Genomic DNA, 18521 nt, shown 5'->3' with positions numbered 1-18521 from the left:
ACAACTGATATCATCTGAACAAAAACATTTTATAAAGACATATTCACATCAGGACACAGGCTGCTTCAAGAATGAAATCGGATTTCTGGGTCTCATCTCACACAGAGTTTGACTTCTGGGTCTCATCTTGGCCAGTACTTGACTTCTGGGTCTCATCTCAGACAATACTTGACTTCTGGTCTTGAGAGAGGTGTGGGAACTTTGCCTGGAGAATTCTTTCTTTCTTTTTCTGTAAACTGTCCTTTCTTGCTTTAATGCGGGCTTGTTTCTCAATTCTCAGTCTAGAATAAAAATATAACAGCAACTTAGACAAAACCGCCCCCCCCCATTTCTCAAAGCGTGCCCATGCCAACTATATAAAAGCCAGTCATGCCAGCAGTTCTTGGCGTGTATAAATCAAGCTTTAACAGTGTCACTACAAATGCAAGATAGTGGAGGTCAAACCACCTCAGTACTGTGCCCGCAGAAACTGAAGGGAAGCGATGCAGCAGAGTTCTCCAGCCACCTGGCATCTTAACTAGGTCATAAGTATGGACAGACTTCAAAGCTTAGGATAAACACCAGAGGCTGAGAATGAGCAAGGTGTTAGGGGACAGACAGTAAAGTTCTCACTGATGAAGGTATGTATGTATTTTGGAGACACAGAGCTGGCGTATAGTTTTGAAACAACGTAATAAAAGCCTTGAAAAATCATGAAGCATAGTAGAGAGTAAGGGGCTATACTGGGGTAGACACTGGAAGAAGGCAGATTCGAAAAATTGCAGGAAGAACTTGAAGGATGGCTTGAACCCACAAGACTAGTACTGAAATAAGAGGTGGTTTTAGGGTCCCCACTGCACGGTGCACTCAAGTGATGATGCTGGATATGCATGCCTTTAATCCCAGCAGGCAGATCTCTGTCCTAGAATGCACTGGTGTGGCAGATGCCAGGGCTGTACAGACCCAATCAAAGGAACCTTAGGTATCAGCTGCTGGTGCTTGGGCAGCTACAATCCTGGAACAGAAGCACCAAGTTCTCTACTCATGAAAGCTCAGTGTAGAATCTGCCATGGGAAATGCAGCAAGGCAGGATCTCAGGCTCCTCCCTTTCCCATGGGCCCTGGAATAAGAGCTTGCAGTCCACATGGCGCAGTGGATTTCACTCTTATTTCAGACACACGGAAGTCATACAACTTTTAAAGGGATACACACCGTTGACACAGTGACTTCATGGAGGTTAAGATTTTAGATACATGGCTTCAATTTTCTCTTTAAACTAGTGGTTTTTTTCTTTTTAAGGTAATGAAAATATATTACTTACATAATAGAAATCAAGGTGGAAAGAGCTGAGGGCATGCACCACCTGATGTAAGGGGCAGCTCTGTCATGAGGATGCTGTGCTCACCTGACAAAGCGATCCACATAGGGCATCGCGAAGAACCGTTTCCTGTTGTATCTCTTATTGAGGTACCAAGGGATAGGCCACTGCTTGAATTTGTGCCTGCCAAAAAAATGAAGTTACTGCTTTACACAAAATATTTAATACAGTTTTACTTACATTTTTCATTGTTTCCTAATTAGCCTCAAATAAATTAATCCAAATAAAAAAATATTAGAAAATGGGGCCAGTAAAACAGCTAAACAAGAAGGTACTTGCCACCTGCGTTTAGTCCCTAGGACACGTGTGAACAGGAGCAGAGAACCGACTCGTGCAGGTTCCCTCTGACCTCCACACATGCCACATATAAGCACATACAAGGACACACACAAATAGGTAAAGTAATCAATGTTTTTAGTTATTAGAAAATACAATTCAAATTCATGCTGGAGATTTATACAACAGACACAGCTACATTCCTTAATCCTTGGAAGAGTTTTTTTTGTTTTGTTTTGTTTTTTTCTTATTTGGTTTTTGTGAGATAGGGTTTCTCTGTGTAGCCTTGGCTGTCCTGGAACTCAGTCTAGACTAGGCTGGCCTTGAACTTTGGGGTCCGCCTGCCTCTGCTTCCCTAGTGTGGACCCACTGCCCAGCTCCTTGGAAGAGCTTTAAGAGAGGTTTTGGCAATTTCTTTTTCTGTGTTGGATTAGATGGTTCTTGACTGGATGGCTGGAATTCCACATCAAGCGAGAAGGTGCTGTGTGTAAGGTTCTGGGACTGTCTAGATACCTCAAGCCTCAACACTTGCTGATTCCCGTTTAAGGTAATACATGGCCATGAGTTAGCTATCCTGGATCCTCTGGGGTGAGTTGGCTTATACTGGCTCCTCAGAGTCGATGCTGACAACCAGATCCTTCCCTGGAAAGAGGTATGCTGTTCACTACTTGGCCCAGGGCTTATCCCAATGCCCGTGAAACAAGCAACTCAGAACTTGCACTCAGAACTTTCAAGTCGCAGGTTCTTAGTGGGTAAGTAGGCAGAGGAGTATCTGAAATTAGCTCTTTGAGTTTTGTAATCCGAAGTTACATGTGTATAGGCAGATTTTTCTGTCAGAAGTATCCAACTTTTATGAAATTCTTGAAAGGACCCACAATTCACAAAGACAAGAACACATGGGGACGAGCTGTGTGGTCAGTGCATAGTTTGTGTTCTAGGGGATGGGAACTTCTCTTCTTTACATATGATCTCTAACATATCCGAAGGGAGGAATTTTGTTTTCCAGGATAGGGTTTCTCTGTAGTTTTGTTGCCTGTCCTGGAACTCACTCTGTAACCAGACTGGCCTCAGACTTATAGAGACCCGCCTGCCTCTGCCTCCTGAGTGCTAGGATTAAAGGCTATGGACACCTAGCCACAGGGAGGAGTTTTAAAGGTACAGAGAGGGATACCAATTCAAGCAGCGATCTCTACTCTTGGAAGTACAGTGTAATCATGTACCAGATAATTCGTCCGAAGATGTCCCTTCTCCAGGCACCAGGTCTTGCTTTCTCCTGGCCGGTCTGAAGAAGCCGCAGGGCATCCTCCCTCTCCTGGACAACTTTATCTAAGGCATCCATGGAATCAACAACCTGAGGCGACAACAACACAGCCAACTTCAGCCATTCTCACCAAGACTGCATTCCAGAGCTCAAGATTTACAAAGCAGGTGATTTATGACATTTTATTTAGAAACTGCTCTTTCTAGTACTTTCTAGAAAGTCCTTTTGGCACAGGTGGGTGTGTGTGTGTGTGTGTGTGTGTGTGTGTGTGTATGCTCACAGGTGTCTACAGTATGACTGTCTTTAACTTCTCTGAAGTTTTATCATTTCATTTCTTAATAACTGGTTGCCATGTACCATGTACCAGTTCTGTTTGGAGCAGACAGAGTTCTAATGCCGTTTGAATGCAGTAAGCTAATGAGACGTATAACTGCTACTGCCCTTTGTCAGAGCAAAAGACGCATCTGTCCCTGATGGACCACTGCTGTCCTCACGCTCAGCAGGTACCCTGGCCTGCTTGGCAACTCTAGTTCTCACAGGGAAGAATGTTAGGATTCATGAAGATACAAGAAGATACTTTTCTTCTTCTCCCTCATATATTACATCCTGACTGCAATCTCCCTCCCTCTTCTCCCAGTCTTTCTCCCCACTCTTCCTCAGTTTCCCCCTTCAGAAAAGGGCAGGTCTTCCAGGGATCTCAACCAAACATGGTACATCTCACTCTCAAATAACTACTGAGAGTCTTAATATTCATCACAATTGCTCGTCTGATAGCGCAGACCTGCTAACCACCTAACTCTTACATTTAAACTCACCCGTATTTCTTGTCTATGCTTTGCCATGTGGCTCATGGCAGGTTACCTCATTCTCTACATGTAGTGCTCTAGTGGCTTGGTGGCCGGGTGGCATCTCCCTGACTCTGCCCTTCTTCCACTCAGCATTCTCAGTCTGATTGTCCTGTTTAACTTTATCCTGCCTTGTTCTAGGCCAATCAGCTTCTTTATTAACCAATGAAAATAATACACATTCACAGTGTATAGAAGGATTATTCCACAGCATCTCCTCCATTTTGTCTAATTAAAATCTTAACATAGTAAAACTATATATAATAAAACAGTTATTAAGTAAGAATTACAGTTACAATATCTAGTCTATTTGTATTTAGCAAAATTAGAGAAAATACTTTATTATCTATCTTATCTTAAAGTTTTATACCTAATTTGCTTTCACAACTAAGAAAAACTATAAGTTTAACTAACTCTATCAAAGACTTCAGAAAGGAGTAATGTTACCCAATGACCTGGACAGTCACCCAAAGTTCCTATGTAACATTGGGGCATCCAACTCTGGTCTACAGACTTTCCTGTGAAGCAGGGAATTCTGCTGGACTGTCCTACCTTTCTGTAATATGACAGCTGATGGCCTACAATGGAGCCAGGGCAGGCCTGGAGGCCACCTGAACGCTACTGAGGTTGGCCATCCACAGCTGCTGAGTCCACAGAGTACCACATGTTTACACCATCAGTGTGACTCAGCACTACATGTTTACACCAATGGTGTGACTCTACTACATGTTTAAACCAATGGTGTGACTCAGGACTACATGTTTATACCAACAATGTGACTCAGCGCTACATGTTCACACCAATGGTGCGACTTCACTACACATTTACACCAATGGTGTGACTAGGCACCACACGTTTACACCAACGGTGTGACTCAGCACCACACGCTTACACCAACAGTGTGACTCAGCACTACATGCTTACACTAACGGTGTGACTCAGCACCACACATTTGCACCAATGGTGTGACTCAGCACCACATGCTTACACCAACGGTGTGACTCAGCACTGCATGTTTATACCAACGGTATATCAACAGAGCTGCACTTCGATGTTCAAAGTTTTGACTTTGGAGCATTTTGGATTTCAGGCTAGGGATAATCAACTGATATCCCTAAATTAAAAACAAAAACAAACTAAACAAAAAAAAAACAAAACCCAAACTGGCCCAAGTTTATCAAAAGGAACACTTATCCGTACATACCAAGCAGGTATACCTCACTCAAAGCAAGCCTCTTCAAAGAGACTTTTTAGTTTATAAACTTTACTCGGCCAAGAATGCAGCCCAGCTAATCTATCCACCTCACCATGAGAATCAAACAACCCCAACTCTTCAAAAACAACCCTGTCGTGAAATATACAGAAAAGGCATGATCCAGGATTCTCTTGCAGTAAATGATGTTGTTAGAATGCTCTATATGAGGGAAATAAGACCTATGGATTATACGATCACATCAATGTTCATTTCCTGACTTTAAAAGTGTGAGATGATAACCTTCATCAGGCGATGAAAGGAGACAGAGACAGAGACCCACATTGGAGCACCGGACTGAAATCTCAAGGTCCAAATCAGGAGCACAAGGAGAGAGAGCACGAGCAAGGAACTCAGGACCGCGAGGGGTGCACCCACACACTGAGACAATGGGGATGTTCTATCGGGAACTCACCAAGGCCAGCTGGCCTGGGTCTGAAAAAGCCTGGGTTAAAACCGGTCTCACTGAACATAGTGGACAATGAGGACTACTGAGACCTCAAGAACAATGGCAATGGGTTTTTGATCCTACTGCACGTATTGTCTTTGTGGGAGCCTAGGCAGTTTGGATGCTCACTTTACTAGACCTGGATGGAGGTGGGTGGTCCTTGGACTTCCCACAGGGCAGTGAACCCTGATTGCTCTTTGGGCTGATGAGGGAGGGGGACTTGATTGGTGGAGGGGGAGGGAAATGGGAGGCGGCGGTGGGGAAGAGACAAATCTTTAATAAAAAAAAAGTGTGAGATGATTATATATGAAATGGTATTTGGAAATACATAATTTTATAGACAAAGGGGCATGAAATGGACTATTTACTTTCAAATAGTCAAGAAAAGCGTTGTGTGGGGAGGTGGAGGGGGGGATAGAATAACACACCATGAATAGGAACACATGTAATCAGGGTGAAGGCTGCAAGAAGTCTTGGTACTGTCCATGCAACTCTCTGCACATCTAGTACTACATGAAATCAAGTTTGAAAACTTACAATCAAACTCAATTCTCATGAAGTCATGATAACCGAGAGTTTGTTTCTGCTGTCTGACTCTTGCAGGGACACCACGTCCTGCCCTCTGTGGGCAGTGTGGTGAGAACGCTGACTAACGGGTGGGCGTGATGGCGGGAAGGGAGGGAGGGTCGCTGAGGCGAGGCTCTACACTGCAGCAGTGACAAGGCTCAGCTCTGCTCTCACTGACTACAGATGACAGAAAAATCAAGTGCTGACCTTTATAACAATCTGGGATTGGGGGGGGGGGGTAGTAAAACCACAGAAAAGCAAACACAACAAAAAACTGCACACTAAAAAATGGGTCAAGTTATTGGTGAATGGCCAAACTGGAGGTAGAATGTACAATGGGGCAGCTGGACACCAAACTCAGCGCCATACCACATGGCTGCCACAGTTCAAGAGACTTACCACACGACCTGGCAATTCTACTCCCAGGCAGATAAACAAAATAAATACCCATCTGCAGGCTGGAAGCTGCCACTAAGAAAAAGGAGACAGCAGGGGGCGTGACACTTGCTGGGGGGGATGGGGAGACAGCAGGGGGCGTGACATTTGCTTTGCAGGGAGGGGGAGTGGGAGGTAGGGGTGGGGGTGATAAGCACGCTCAAGAGAAACTGTTGGAATGGTATATATAAAGCTCTGTAAATTTACTAAAGAACCACACAAATAGAAAAAGGTTTGAATGTAAGAACCATATACGCGTTCCTTTTAGCTTTTACCCTGTCCAGGACTCTTAGCTCCCACAGCCTACCTTTTCTAACCGCTCTGGACTTGGCATTGGCAATCTCTGTCGCTTGGCCTCCTGCTCTAGAGTCAGAAGCATGTTTCTTTCCTTCAGAAGGACATACCTGTACCAAACACAAAGCCATGATACTATTCTATAGTGATTTCTTACATCAAAATTAAAAGCCCCAAGTCTTTTTTTTTAATTTCTTTTTTTTTAAAAAAAAAAACTTATTTACTTACTCTGCATACAGTATACTGCCTATATGTATGCCTGCAGGCCAGAAGAGGGCACCAGACCTCATTACAGATGGTTGTAACCTTTAGAGGAGCAGGCAGTGCTCTTAACCACTGAGCCATCTCCAGCCCAAAAGCTCCAAGTCTTGAAGTCCTTTAGAAACCTCACACAGGCACCATCCCAAAGAGCTGCCCTCCGGCCTACTCAGGACTGCACCTTGTGAGGCATGCTGGAGGGTTATTAATGCACCAGCCATTGCCCGGCATTCCACAGGTGAGGAAGAGGACAAACATCTGCTGAGGGACTAGCTCACACTGAGCGCTGAGCACTTCCAATCTCTTCACAGCCTTTGGAGTTGGCACTACTAAATCCTCTCTCTAATGAAGACAGCTCAGCGCAGTCAGGAATTACGATCATGGGTCACAAAGCAAAGTCTGGATTCCAATCTCAGATCCTCTGGATGAATTCTACCTCTAGCCTGCAATGCCATGCCAGCTCCTACTGGGGAAGAGAGACAACGTGTATCACAATAGTTAAGGGGGGCATGCAAAATCTCCTCGAGAGCTAAGGACTGGAAACAGCTTCCTAGAGACAGGATTTAAGATAGAAGGGGACAAGCCAGACAGATTCTAAAGCACTGACCTGGCTGAGCTGGGGAAAGAGGCTTTGTGAACACCCCAGTTTCAGAGTGAAAGCAGTAACTATGGAGGGCAGGGCGAGCGAGACAAAGGAGCCCAGAACTTTACACTAGGGTCTACAGTCCCGGGGGAGGGAATGACAGAAGACACTGGCTTTAGCATAGCAAGTGTGAAACAGTCCTAGGTTCACCTTTACTGACAACTCATAACAGTGCTTTAACTAAAACTCACTTTTCTATAATTAATAAGCACAGCATGAGCAGTTTTTGTAAACACTTTGTAATTCTTTCAAATTGGGATAAAAAATTAAATATCTGCCAGAATGCCCAACAGATAACAATCATGAGTGAAGTAGGCTGAGTAACAGCAGAAAGACAAGGAGCTGGGTAGCCATTGCTGCACTGACCACTGGGTAGCCATTGCTGCACTGACCGCTGGGTAGGCACTGGGGTGCACTGACCACTGGGTAGGCACTGGGGTGCACTGACCACTGGGTAGGCACTGGGGTGCACTGACCACTGGGTAGGCACTGGGGTGCACTGACCGCTGGGTAGGCACTGGGGTGCACTGACCGCTGCAATCAAAGGCACAGAGGTCTAATGATGCAAGAAGTCAAAATCACACATATATGATGTGAAACTTCCCCAAAACAAGCATGGCTTAAACAAAATAGCTATGGGCTAAATACTATGTAACCTTGTCTTAACCCTCTCAGACTTACTGGAGCCATTGGCCTACATTCCCAATTAATGTTATCCTTTGACACAACCTGCTGGGATAATAGGCTAAACCCTAGGCCATGAAATGGAATAAAAAGGAAGGCAGAAGTTTGAATGATCTGGCCCATGGAGAGACTTTAGTTGGAGACATTATCTTCTGAATGTTCTTTTAGAACAGACAGAAAGAACCCTGTTTGAAATGGCACACTCCTGTTGTTTTAATATATCCAATTTTTAAAAAGCCTTACAAACAAACGGGGTGGGAAAAAAGAAACAGGAGTGTATTTACGCCAAAAGTTCTGGAACTCGGTAAGTACAGGTTCCACTGGTAGATGTTTTAGAGGACGGGGCCTTCTTTCTCAGTTTTGTCTTCTCTGTGTGCATGTGGTTTATATTAAAGACTTCAAATCTTGTTGAATGGTTGACAGTTTATTGCCTTGGAAACCTATTCAGTCTCTTGTTGCTCCTAACTATGGTTGAAGGCTCCTAGGAGTTGTAGATAACAGGGTTTATTTTAAAAAGTAGCAGGTGAGTCACCTTTTGAACTGCAAATACAATGAAGTGTCTACAAGGTCTTTATCTGATTTCTGTCAGCATTTATAGTAAATAATAAATTAACAGGAAAGGAAAAACGGAAGGCAGTGTAAATGTGACTGACCAACCAGTCCCCGTGTCGTTCCTGAGTGTGCTTCTCAGCACTACTGGTTTAATGGCATCAGTCTGACTCTTACAGCACATTCAAAATGACCCACTACCTTCGAACTGTGCAACTGTCACACACACGCACACACTCACCTGCATGCACACACGCACACACACACAGCTCATATGCTCACCTACTGCACCAGGAAACAAATCATTCTGTCCAATTGTTTATCACACAGGTGTAGTTTAGACCCCACTGTTAAACTGTAACATTTCAGCATGCAGAACACCCACCAAAGTTTATGTAAGTCTTCATTACTTTTGTTCCTTAGCTGCTGGCAGGTCCATGAAGCTCCTATGAGAATAAGAAATGTGTAACATTAAATGATGCTTCTAGCTCTATGCCCCTGGCTGATTATCCACTCTCAAAATCTGTTTCTGTATCTGTAAAATATGGAACGGAATTATATTAACATGACTAGAATTCAATTAAGTAACATGAAAATATCAGCAACATGACAGGCAACAAACAGCATTCAAAGGCTGCTAGTATTTGTGTCAAATGCATTGCCATTCCTTAAATTATTTTTAATTATTCATTACAAATTTATTTTTAATTATTATTAAAATAGTGTCAACTAAAATAAACCTAAACCTCATATTAGTTAACATTTTCAAAGTACACTTCTTTAAACATTCCACCAATCTGCTGAGGAAATAATATTTTTATTCAGTTATGAGAATGACCTTTAAAATCCAAAGTAAATCCTAACAAAAAATCCTAAACTGGATAATCCTAGGATGATGGAGGCTCAATCAATTACTACAGACCATTCTAAATAGCTCACCAGATTTGACCTTTTCTTCCCCCCAGTTCTTTGGGTCATCAAAAAATTCTTCTAGTCCTTTCCTTGACAACGTGGTATGAAGTAATTTACACTGGAGAAAAGATGCGACATGGTGTGTGTTCTTCTGCAACAAACTAAGGGGAAACCTGCAATGGAACACAAGTAAGTAACGGTTAGAGTTTATAATGTTCAGATTTTATAAGCAAGAAACATTTATTACAATGTCAAAAATTCTACCCAGTAATTTGGCCCCCAAAGCAGTAAGCTTCTAAAATGTGTTAGAACGTACTTTTATTGTACAGATCACTACCCTACAGTTTCAGGGACAATGTATTCACACAATTAAATACACATATCTTTTTTATTTTATTTACTATTAAGTACGTGTGTGGGAGTACACACACTCATGTGTCAGGACACACATGTAGAGGTCAGTCCTCTTCTTCAGCCTTGTTGAAGCTCTGGTTTCTGCAGCTTGGCTGAGTGCGCCAGGCCAGCAGGCATGAGAGCTCTCAGGTGCTTCCCTTTTCTCTGCCTCCTGTCTGGGCACAGGAATGCTGGGACGGCAGACGGGTGCTGCTGCATCCAGCTTCTGCTGCATAGACCTCGGGGTCAAGCTGAGGTCAACATGCTTGAATGGCAAGCACTTTACCTCCTGAGTCATCTAGCTGCCCCCACAATTACATCTCAGAGTAACATTTTTAGGTGCTTCCTCCATTTGTAGCAACCGAATCCATGAATGGATCAAAACCGTTGCCGAAAGTTTAATCTGCAACATTAGAGAGGCACAAGGCTTTCTCCTTTAATCCAGTAATTCTGTATCTAGAGATTGTCAACATCAGGGAAGGGAACTTACAGACTAAGACAGCCACAAAGGAATTAAAAGTGATATCAAAGAGCTGTTAATTTCATAAACGTACAACTAGGGAATTGCTAATCGTCATATCACTGCATGAAAATCATACGTAGTAATTTAGAAGTTATGTTTCTAAAAATATTTAATGACCTGGTAAAATGACCTAAAAACAAAATAAATGTGAACTATTTCTCAAGTGCTATCTTATGAACCTAGGGTATTTACTTAATTTGACTCTGCTTTTGTGCCCTACCACTGAGCTACATCCCCAGCTCTTGACTTGAATCTAATTATGATGAAATAATGGAGACATATTCTTAAAAAATTAAGAAAAACCCTAATCCTACCCAAAATGCCAGTAATCACGACAAAGGAAAAAAGAAACATACAGGACTAATGGCAACTAGGTCAATAAATGATCCTTCATTGGATCCTGAAGAAAAGAATGGAGACGAGGAAACAGAAAGAGAAAGAATAAAGAAAAAAATTATTAGTGCAATTTTTTTGATTGTATGCTAACTAACAGCAGTGTATTCCTGAGGGTGATAACTTAGTAAGGAAATGTCCTTGGTTCTACGTTTGAAGTTTGACTTCTGTCAAACAGTACAGGAAAAGGAGTATAAACACAGTGATCTTGAAAACATGACAAAATGCCAATGACTTGGTTACTCGGTGAAGGGCACACAGTTACTGTTTTACTCTAAGAACTTTTCTGTTGTTCTGGGGGAAATAATAGCAAACAAAGCATGTACACCTGCAAAACTAAAGAAGAAATGGCAATGTGTCATCTGGGAGCGCACAACTGCCTTTACTATTTTCAAATACTTTGCCTCTCTGAGTGACAGGTATTTATTTTATTAAAAAACACATAACAATTACTTCATTAAACATTTAAGGTTTATGTATATGAATGTTTTCCTTCAGATGTGTGCACCATGGAGTGTGGCTGATGCCTTTGAGTCTCCAGTTAAAGATGAGCCCCACGGCTGCTAGGAACAGAACTTGGGTCCTCTGCAAGTATAAGTTCTCTTAACCACTGAACCGCAAATTATTTTATTATCTCTCCAGCTCCAATTTATTTCATTCTTAAGGGGAGAAAAAAGACAATGAAAGACGAAACTATTCAAATTTGTCACCCAGATCAAGTTACAACTCTGCAAAATTTTTAAAAAGCTAATTTCCGAAGATAGCGTTAATAAGACCGAGCATAAAAGAGGTGCGACAGCTGCGTGTTGAGCCGAACACGGGTTGTTGCTTCCTTCAATTTAATCTGAGGTACACTATGCATAAAACTCGGTTCATGTAGGCAAATGTCCAAGACGAGCAAGCTGCCTGTTCTCACATTCGCAGAAACCCCTCACTTCTCTCGTCACTGTCACTTAGTACCTGCCGGACAATCTGGTCCGAAGCCGACGGTGCAGATCCGTTCGTCTCACACCCGGCGACGCCTTCCGCTCCAGCTCGACCCCTCGGAAGCGTCTGTCCCGACCCAGCCATCCCCAGCACAGAGCACCCGAACCCCCCAGGCCGGCGGACCCGCCGCCCGCGGCGCCCGATCGCCAAGGTGGGCGACTCCAAGGTCACGCTGCGCACTCAGCAACAGGCACCCGAAGGCGGGCGGTCATCCTTCTTTCTTCACTTACCCGGGACGAGCAGGCGCCTGGAGACTTACTAGGGAACCCGCAGCCTTCAGGAACGCCGAGACTCTTCTACAAACACCCACTATACTGGGCGCAGCCATGTTTCTAAAGCAGGCCCACTGTGCCGGTGCCCACAATGTCACTTCCGTTGTTGCGTGCCGACAAGTGAAGCAAACGCGAACAGGTTTTGCCCTTGCTAAACATGGCCGTCCTCACTGCTTCCACCCCAACCCCTTATCCGCCATAGTGCTTCTATCGGCTCTCTTCGCGCTCCCCACCCACGACGTCGTCAGGTCTGCTCGCGAGCGCCCACACGTGAAGCGAACAGGAACCGGCCTCTGCCCTTACTCAACATGGCCGCCGCTAGCATTCGCCTTCACTGGTGGATTGTCCCTCCCGGCTCCCGTTGCTCACCCCACTTCCTCCCCTGGCCGGAGTAGCCATGGCGGCGATGAGCCTGCTGCAGCGGGCTTCGGTAACCGCGCTGACAGCGCTGTCTGTCCGCCGTGCTGGCGCTAGACTCGGAGTCGGAAGCTTTCTCACACGGAGCTTTCCGAAGACTGTCGGTGGGTGCAGGCCTCGGAGACGCGGGTGAGAGGTGGGAGGGCTGTTTCCAGGTGACCTTGGGGACCTCCGAGCGGGGACGCAGGGACGAAGTTGGCCTGGGGTTTCTAGACGAGGCTGAGGTTTCTAGACTGGCTGTGTGAGGGGCTGCTGCAGAAATCCGATGGCCTTGTTTTAGCGTGCGTGAGGCACGATGTCACTCACTGTGCCGGCTGCTGCTTACTTGCGGCCAGGCCAGACAGGCGTGGAGCTGCTGTCCACGTCTCCCAGGGCGACACATATTTGTTATTGACGAGAAGGTCCGAACTTCCCACCCTCCGCCTCTAGTTCCCCAGTGCTGGGACTACAGGCTTGTGCTGTAGCGCCGGGCTCACGGCCGAATCTGGATAGGTGGCACCTGCGGCTGGTTCTAACCCGCAGGTAGACTGAAGTGAAGGCTGGGATGATGCTCATAGGCACAGGTGTAGAAAGGCACCACCAGGTGACAGCTGCCTTAGGCACAATAGTAACTTCCCGTGGAGCTCACGACGTTTTAGAAGTCCACAAAAATATTTTGTTTGTTTTTTTAAAAGACTATAGTGTTAACGACTGTGTAAATGTTAAGTTGAGCCCAGATTGTGTCTGTTGTGTGTTATTGCAGCCGTAACTTTACTCTCTGGCAGTGCTTCTCAACCTGTGGGTTACGACCTTTTTCACAGGGGTCTCCTGAGACCATTGGAAAACACAGATATATACATTACGATTCATAACAATAGCAAAATTACAATTATTTTTTATGGTTGGGGGTCACCACAACATGAGGAACTGCCTTAAAAGGTCGCAGCGATTGGAAGGAGCCTAAGAGGATTAAAGAGCTCAGGGCTCAGGACAGTCATAGTGAGGGCCTAGGAACCTGACCCGGTTCCCTCTGCTTTCTAGAAGAGTAAACATGGCTTTATTTAGTATTAGATCTGTTTCTCTCTCCAAAGACTCTGAAAAGTAAATGCAATGTTATTATTCCCTCATTTTGCAAATGAGGAAGCCGATTTAACTAACGTTAAAAATAATTTGCGATTCTACTACGTTGGCAATAATGGTGGTGATATTATTGAGCATCTGTTAAGTGTCAGGCACTGTTTTAAGTATTAATTCATTTCATCCTCTTGGTCAGAGATTCACTGTTTGCCTTGTGCAGTACAGGAAAATGAAAATTTTACCCTAAAACCAAAAGCATTCTCTCCAGTCTCTAAACATCTTGTCCCGTTTTACCCTTTCTCTCCCAAGTTAAGAGGCACCATTATGGAAGGAGGCAGTATGCACAGGGACTTTCTGGATCATGCTGGACAGGATTAGTGCTTTCAAAATTGCCAGCAAAAATTTAAGCTTGATGCAAACTCCATGTGCTAACACTACTTGGCAAAATCTTTGTGCAAACCATTTTTTCTTATTACAAATATCCTCATATCCAAGTGGAGAGCCTTCAAATTCTCTCCCAAAGAGGGCTTGATGGAGTCTAGCTAAACTGAAGACTCCCAGGTTCCGCCCTCTGTACTATTCCCTACCCTTGTGGTCGATGATCTTTCTGATGAGAACAGGGAATGCCTAGTAGCTGCTCGTTCCGACCGTGGTTGTTCACCGTATCACTGCTTTCGCAGGCGTCCTGTGCCTTTGTCTCCTGAAAGTCTTCATCTCCTCCGTTTCCTTGGGAATCACAGAAAGGTGTTAAGCCCCTCCCCCATCTTCTTTTCTCTGGCACTAGACTGACTCGATTGAAATCCTGGTTGCAGAATTTAGAACTCTGTGACCTTGAGTGCACACCTCTTGGTCACGCTCTTCGTTCCTCATCTGGAAGATCTTACAGGGCAGCTGTGAAACACAGAGTAGGAGACATTTCTGGCACCATGTGCCTGGACCCATGCATTAGTCTTTTCAAAACAAATTCTAAAATACAGCGTGACATTTGCCCTTTTATTTTATTTTTTCTTGGGTACTGCTGATGAAATACAAGCTTTTGCATATGCAAGTCAGCTGAGTTCTTTCCCCTGGGCTGCATCCGTAAGCCCTCTTTTTCCTTTCTCTTTATAAATTTTTGAGACAGAGCCTCACTAAGTTGCCCAGGCTGGTCTTGAATACACTCTGCATTGCAGGCTGTCTGTAGTCAGACTTTTCTTTCCCACTTGCCAGTTCCCAAATAACTGACACGGAGACTTATTAATTATAAAAGCTTGGCTGATAGCTTATGCTTGTTACTAACTAGCTCTTATAACTCAAATTAACTCTTATTTATGTGCTGCCACATGGCTCATGGCTTGTTACCTCATTTGTACACATCCTGCTCCCTCTGCATCTGGCTGCTGACTCTCGGACTTCACCCTTCTTCTTCCTAGAGCCCTCCTAGTCTGACCCTCCCACCCAGTCTCTTCCTGCCCAGCTGTAGGCCAGTCAGCTCTTCATTCACCAGTGACAGTAATACGTATTTACAGTGTACAAAGATTGCTGCTCAGCATTGAACCTGTGATGCTCCTGCCCCAATCTTCCAAGTAGCTGGATCGAGCATCAGAGAGGTGTAATTCCAGTCTAAGGTCTTCCTGCCATTGAAGCTGTGCCCTTGAAGGGAATATTGGGGCATCAGCCCCTCCTCTTCCTTTCTCTGCTTCCTGGCCACTAGAAGATGAGCAGTTTGTGCTGCTGTATACTCCCATCATGCTTTGCAACAGGCTCAACCAGCAAGACTTCCAGCTTACTAATGGGAAACTCTTGAGTCCCTCTCCATTCTAAAGCTAATGTATCACAGATATTTTTCAGGTAGAGGAAAGCTGACCAACAGATATATGGACAAAGTACTGTGAACTAAGACAAGGAGTAGTAAAATGAAGATAGTCATTTTAACAGGCAGAGTTGGCAGAAGTAGTGGGTGGGTTTTCTGGTATCTGGATGTGGGGCTTTTGGGAGACCTAGATGTTGAGAGAGTGGGACCGAAGGTGGTGAGGGCCTAATTGGGGTGGAGGAGGGCCTGGACACAAAGCTGAAGTGCCTATATGTGTGGAGGTCAGAGGGCAACTTGTGGGGATCAGTTCTTCCGCTGTGTGGGATCGGATGACCAAACTCAGGTTATCAAGATTGACTGCAGTGTCCTTCCCTTCTGAGCCACCTCATTAGCCCTTCTTAGAATCATCAATTTGTCATTAAGTGCTGAAAGACTGACAGATATAAGGACAAGGACTTAGATTTTTAGACCAGATAATTAAAATGGTACTTTTATCTGAGAATACAGAGAACGACAATTGAATGAGCAGTTTTTGATGTTTGAAATGCAAACAGAAAGTTGCTACATTGTCTTACTTAATCTTGACATCACTTATAGTAGTCAGCAAACTCTAAATAGCTTTCCTGAGTGATTCACATATTTAAAACCATTTATTGGAGGGTTAACAGTGCTGATCTTCTAGAAGACCTGGGTTCAGGTCCCAGTATGCACATTGCATATCTTACAATAGCCTTTAACTCTAGCTTCTGAGGGACCCTGTCTGGTGTTCTTTGTTGTGCAGGCCATTCAAAGAAGGATAATCACCCCAGAATGTAACTTGAGGCTCTCTGGCAGCAGGGAGGAACAGTTTCTGTGAACTGAACCTCAAACCTCCATTCAGAATCATACTTATTGATTGTACACAAAGGTTGTGTTTGGGGTACAACAAGTTACTCATACCAAAGCCCCTTAGATCTATTCTTTATGTTCTCTGAAGGAAATCCTCACACCCCTGCAACCTTAGTCCTTATTGTGTACTGTGTGTGGTACCCAGTAATTCAAGACATCCAAGTGTGCCTGGATAGTCTTGTGACCAGTGTCATGCAATGGATGGAAAACTTCCTCAAACAACCCCATAAATCATAGGAAATAATCACTGTTCTCTACCATTTCTTCAAGGTCTAGGTACCTCAAACAAACATTCTACTGTTACCCTAACTACAGTGAGAAACAGTTGTTACATCCTAAGGTTGACCCTAGGTACAATGAATGACCCCACTAGAGTCCCACCACAGGACGCCATGTCTCTTACCTCCATAGGCAGCTGCATTCACCTGCATATACCCACACACACTTAAAAAAAATAACAGTTTAAAAAATCATTTATTGAAGACTTAGTCCTGTAAGCTGTGCTCATTCTACTGTTTTCAGAGTGTGAGCAGATGGCCCTCCCTCTTCAGCAAACAGAGACCTCAGGCTGTGGGAAGTTGACTACTCTCAAGCAGGTTTCAGGATGCTGGTGGGAGTAGCAGTCATCAGGCGTATTAACCAAGTGTGATTGTCAAACAGTTGGGTAATTGTATTAAGAAAGAGAAAGCAGTTCACTTTGCTAACCTCATTAATATTCCTCTAATGCAGCCAGTCCAAGCTTTCTTCCATTGTTCTTTTTTGGGGGCATGAAACATTGATACAGGTCTCACTCACCAGGTGCCCCGGTTGGCTCGAACTTAGAACTCTCCTCCAGTCTCTGCCTCCTGATTGCCTGTTTGTTTTGTGTTTGCTATACAGCTGTAATCATCGTTCACTGAAGCTGCATATAATTTAATCCTTCCTCTGTTCTCTGGTTGAAAGAGAAAGGTGGGCACTGGGAAAGTAGCCTAGAGGTCTCCACTAGATAGGCAGGCAGCAGGAAGGGCGAGACACGGGACCTGGCTTGGGCTCTGAAGTTCCAGGGCCCATTCCCAGTAACACAGTTCAAGGCCACTTCCTAAGCATTCAGATACGAATCTATGGGGGCCATTCTTGCTCAAGCCACCACACTGTCTGTACCCACTGTGGTCATTCACAGGAGTCTAGACAATGGTCATCAAGGATATCATGATTATGTATAATTACAAAGTTTAATATATTAAATGTATCCAAGGTAAACATATACAAGTATTTTCAAATTTCAAAGATTACATTCTATAATTAATCTGTCTTGTATATAGTATGCTAACAAACTATTCCCATGTGAATCTGTAGAATAAAAGGTTACAATCTATGAAATATGGAGACATTTTAATCTCTTCCACAAACATCAAAAATTATAAAAAATTGTAAGCCACAGTGTTTTTTTTTTTCCTGGAAGTTGTGGCCTCCTTGGGACTTCATGCCACTTAAAGTCACTAGAATGAAATCCTGCATTCAGCACCATAGTGATGTTGCCTTTAGAGATGCTTTGCATGGATTGCATTTTTTTAGGCTAACTATAGCCCTCTGTGTTCACTTGTCAGCATTCACAGATCCATCCAATTATGGTTTGAAATATTTAGAAAAATAAATTGCTCCTACAACCCCTTTTCTTGTTGTTATTCCCCTGACAATACAATGTAGCAATGGTTTACATGTCATTCACTGTACTCAGTATTATAAACCTAGAAATTAGGGTATATAGGAGAATGTGTGTGGGTTCTTGTGCCGATGCCATTTTATTTAAGGTTCTTAATCATCTGGAGATTTTCGTATCCATGGTACCCAGAACTAGTTCCTCATGGATGCTGACACCAAAGGACAGTTGTGCACATCCCTGGGCACATGGCGTGTCAAAGGGAGCATGTCATCTGATGGAACAGCATCAGCTTCCTGCAGGATATGTTCTGTGGTCCTAAAAGGCGGGGGGGGGGGGGGGGGGGGGGGGGGGGGGGGGGGGGGGGGGGGGGGGGGGGG

The 18521-nt window shown here is 44.2% G+C and overlaps 2 protein-coding genes across 2 annotated transcripts in view; one reads left to right on the top strand and one right to left on the bottom strand.

Annotated features, from left to right (window-relative positions):
• Positions 1-10: 10 nt before the first annotated feature.
• Positions 11-12470, bottom strand: Mrpl47 (mitochondrial ribosomal protein L47). The gene is made up of 7 exons (XM_050138383.1): positions 12308-12470; positions 9809-9954; positions 9255-9315; positions 6749-6845; positions 2854-2984; positions 1385-1480; positions 11-281 (listed from the first exon to the last, which is right to left on the bottom strand). The coding sequence occupies exons 1-7, from the start codon at positions 12403-12405 to the stop codon at positions 158-160; spliced, it is 753 nt and encodes a 250-aa protein (XP_049994340.1). The 5' UTR covers positions 12406-12470; the 3' UTR covers positions 11-157.
• A 227-nt stretch (positions 12471-12697) lies between these two features.
• Positions 12698-18521, top strand: part of Ndufb5 (NADH:ubiquinone oxidoreductase subunit B5) — a 13206-nt gene continuing 7382 nt past the window's right edge. Inside the window, exon 1 of the mRNA XM_050138384.1 lies at positions 12698-12870. Within this exon, the coding sequence (XP_049994341.1) occupies positions 12747-12870 (124 nt within the window). The 5' untranslated portion in view covers positions 12698-12746. The remainder of the gene's footprint in view (positions 12871-18521) is intronic.

The sequence above is a fragment of the Alexandromys fortis genome, unplaced genomic scaffold (genome assembly GCF_014885135.2).
Source record: "Alexandromys fortis isolate MF-2015 unplaced genomic scaffold, M_Fortis_MF-2015_v1.1 scaffold_15, whole genome shotgun sequence".
NCBI lineage: Eukaryota > Metazoa > Chordata > Mammalia > Rodentia > Cricetidae > Alexandromys > Alexandromys fortis.
This window is presented reverse-complemented; position numbering and strand designations above follow the sequence as displayed.

Bases quoted from the DNA above. Each gene is read 5' to 3' on its own strand.
- Mrpl47 (XM_050138383.1), bottom strand. From the start codon at position 12,405: ATGGCTGCGCCCAGTATAGTGGGTGTTTGTAGAAGAGTCTCGGCGTTC. The intron at 6,846-9,254 runs GTGGGTGTTCTG...TGTTTGGTACAG, and splicing joins GAAGACTTACATAAACTTTG to GTATGTCCTTCTGAAGGAAA. The intron at 2,985-6,748 runs GTAGGCTGTGGG...TTGTCGCCTCAG, and splicing joins GTCCAGAGCGGTTAGAAAAG to GTTGTTGATTCCATGGATGC.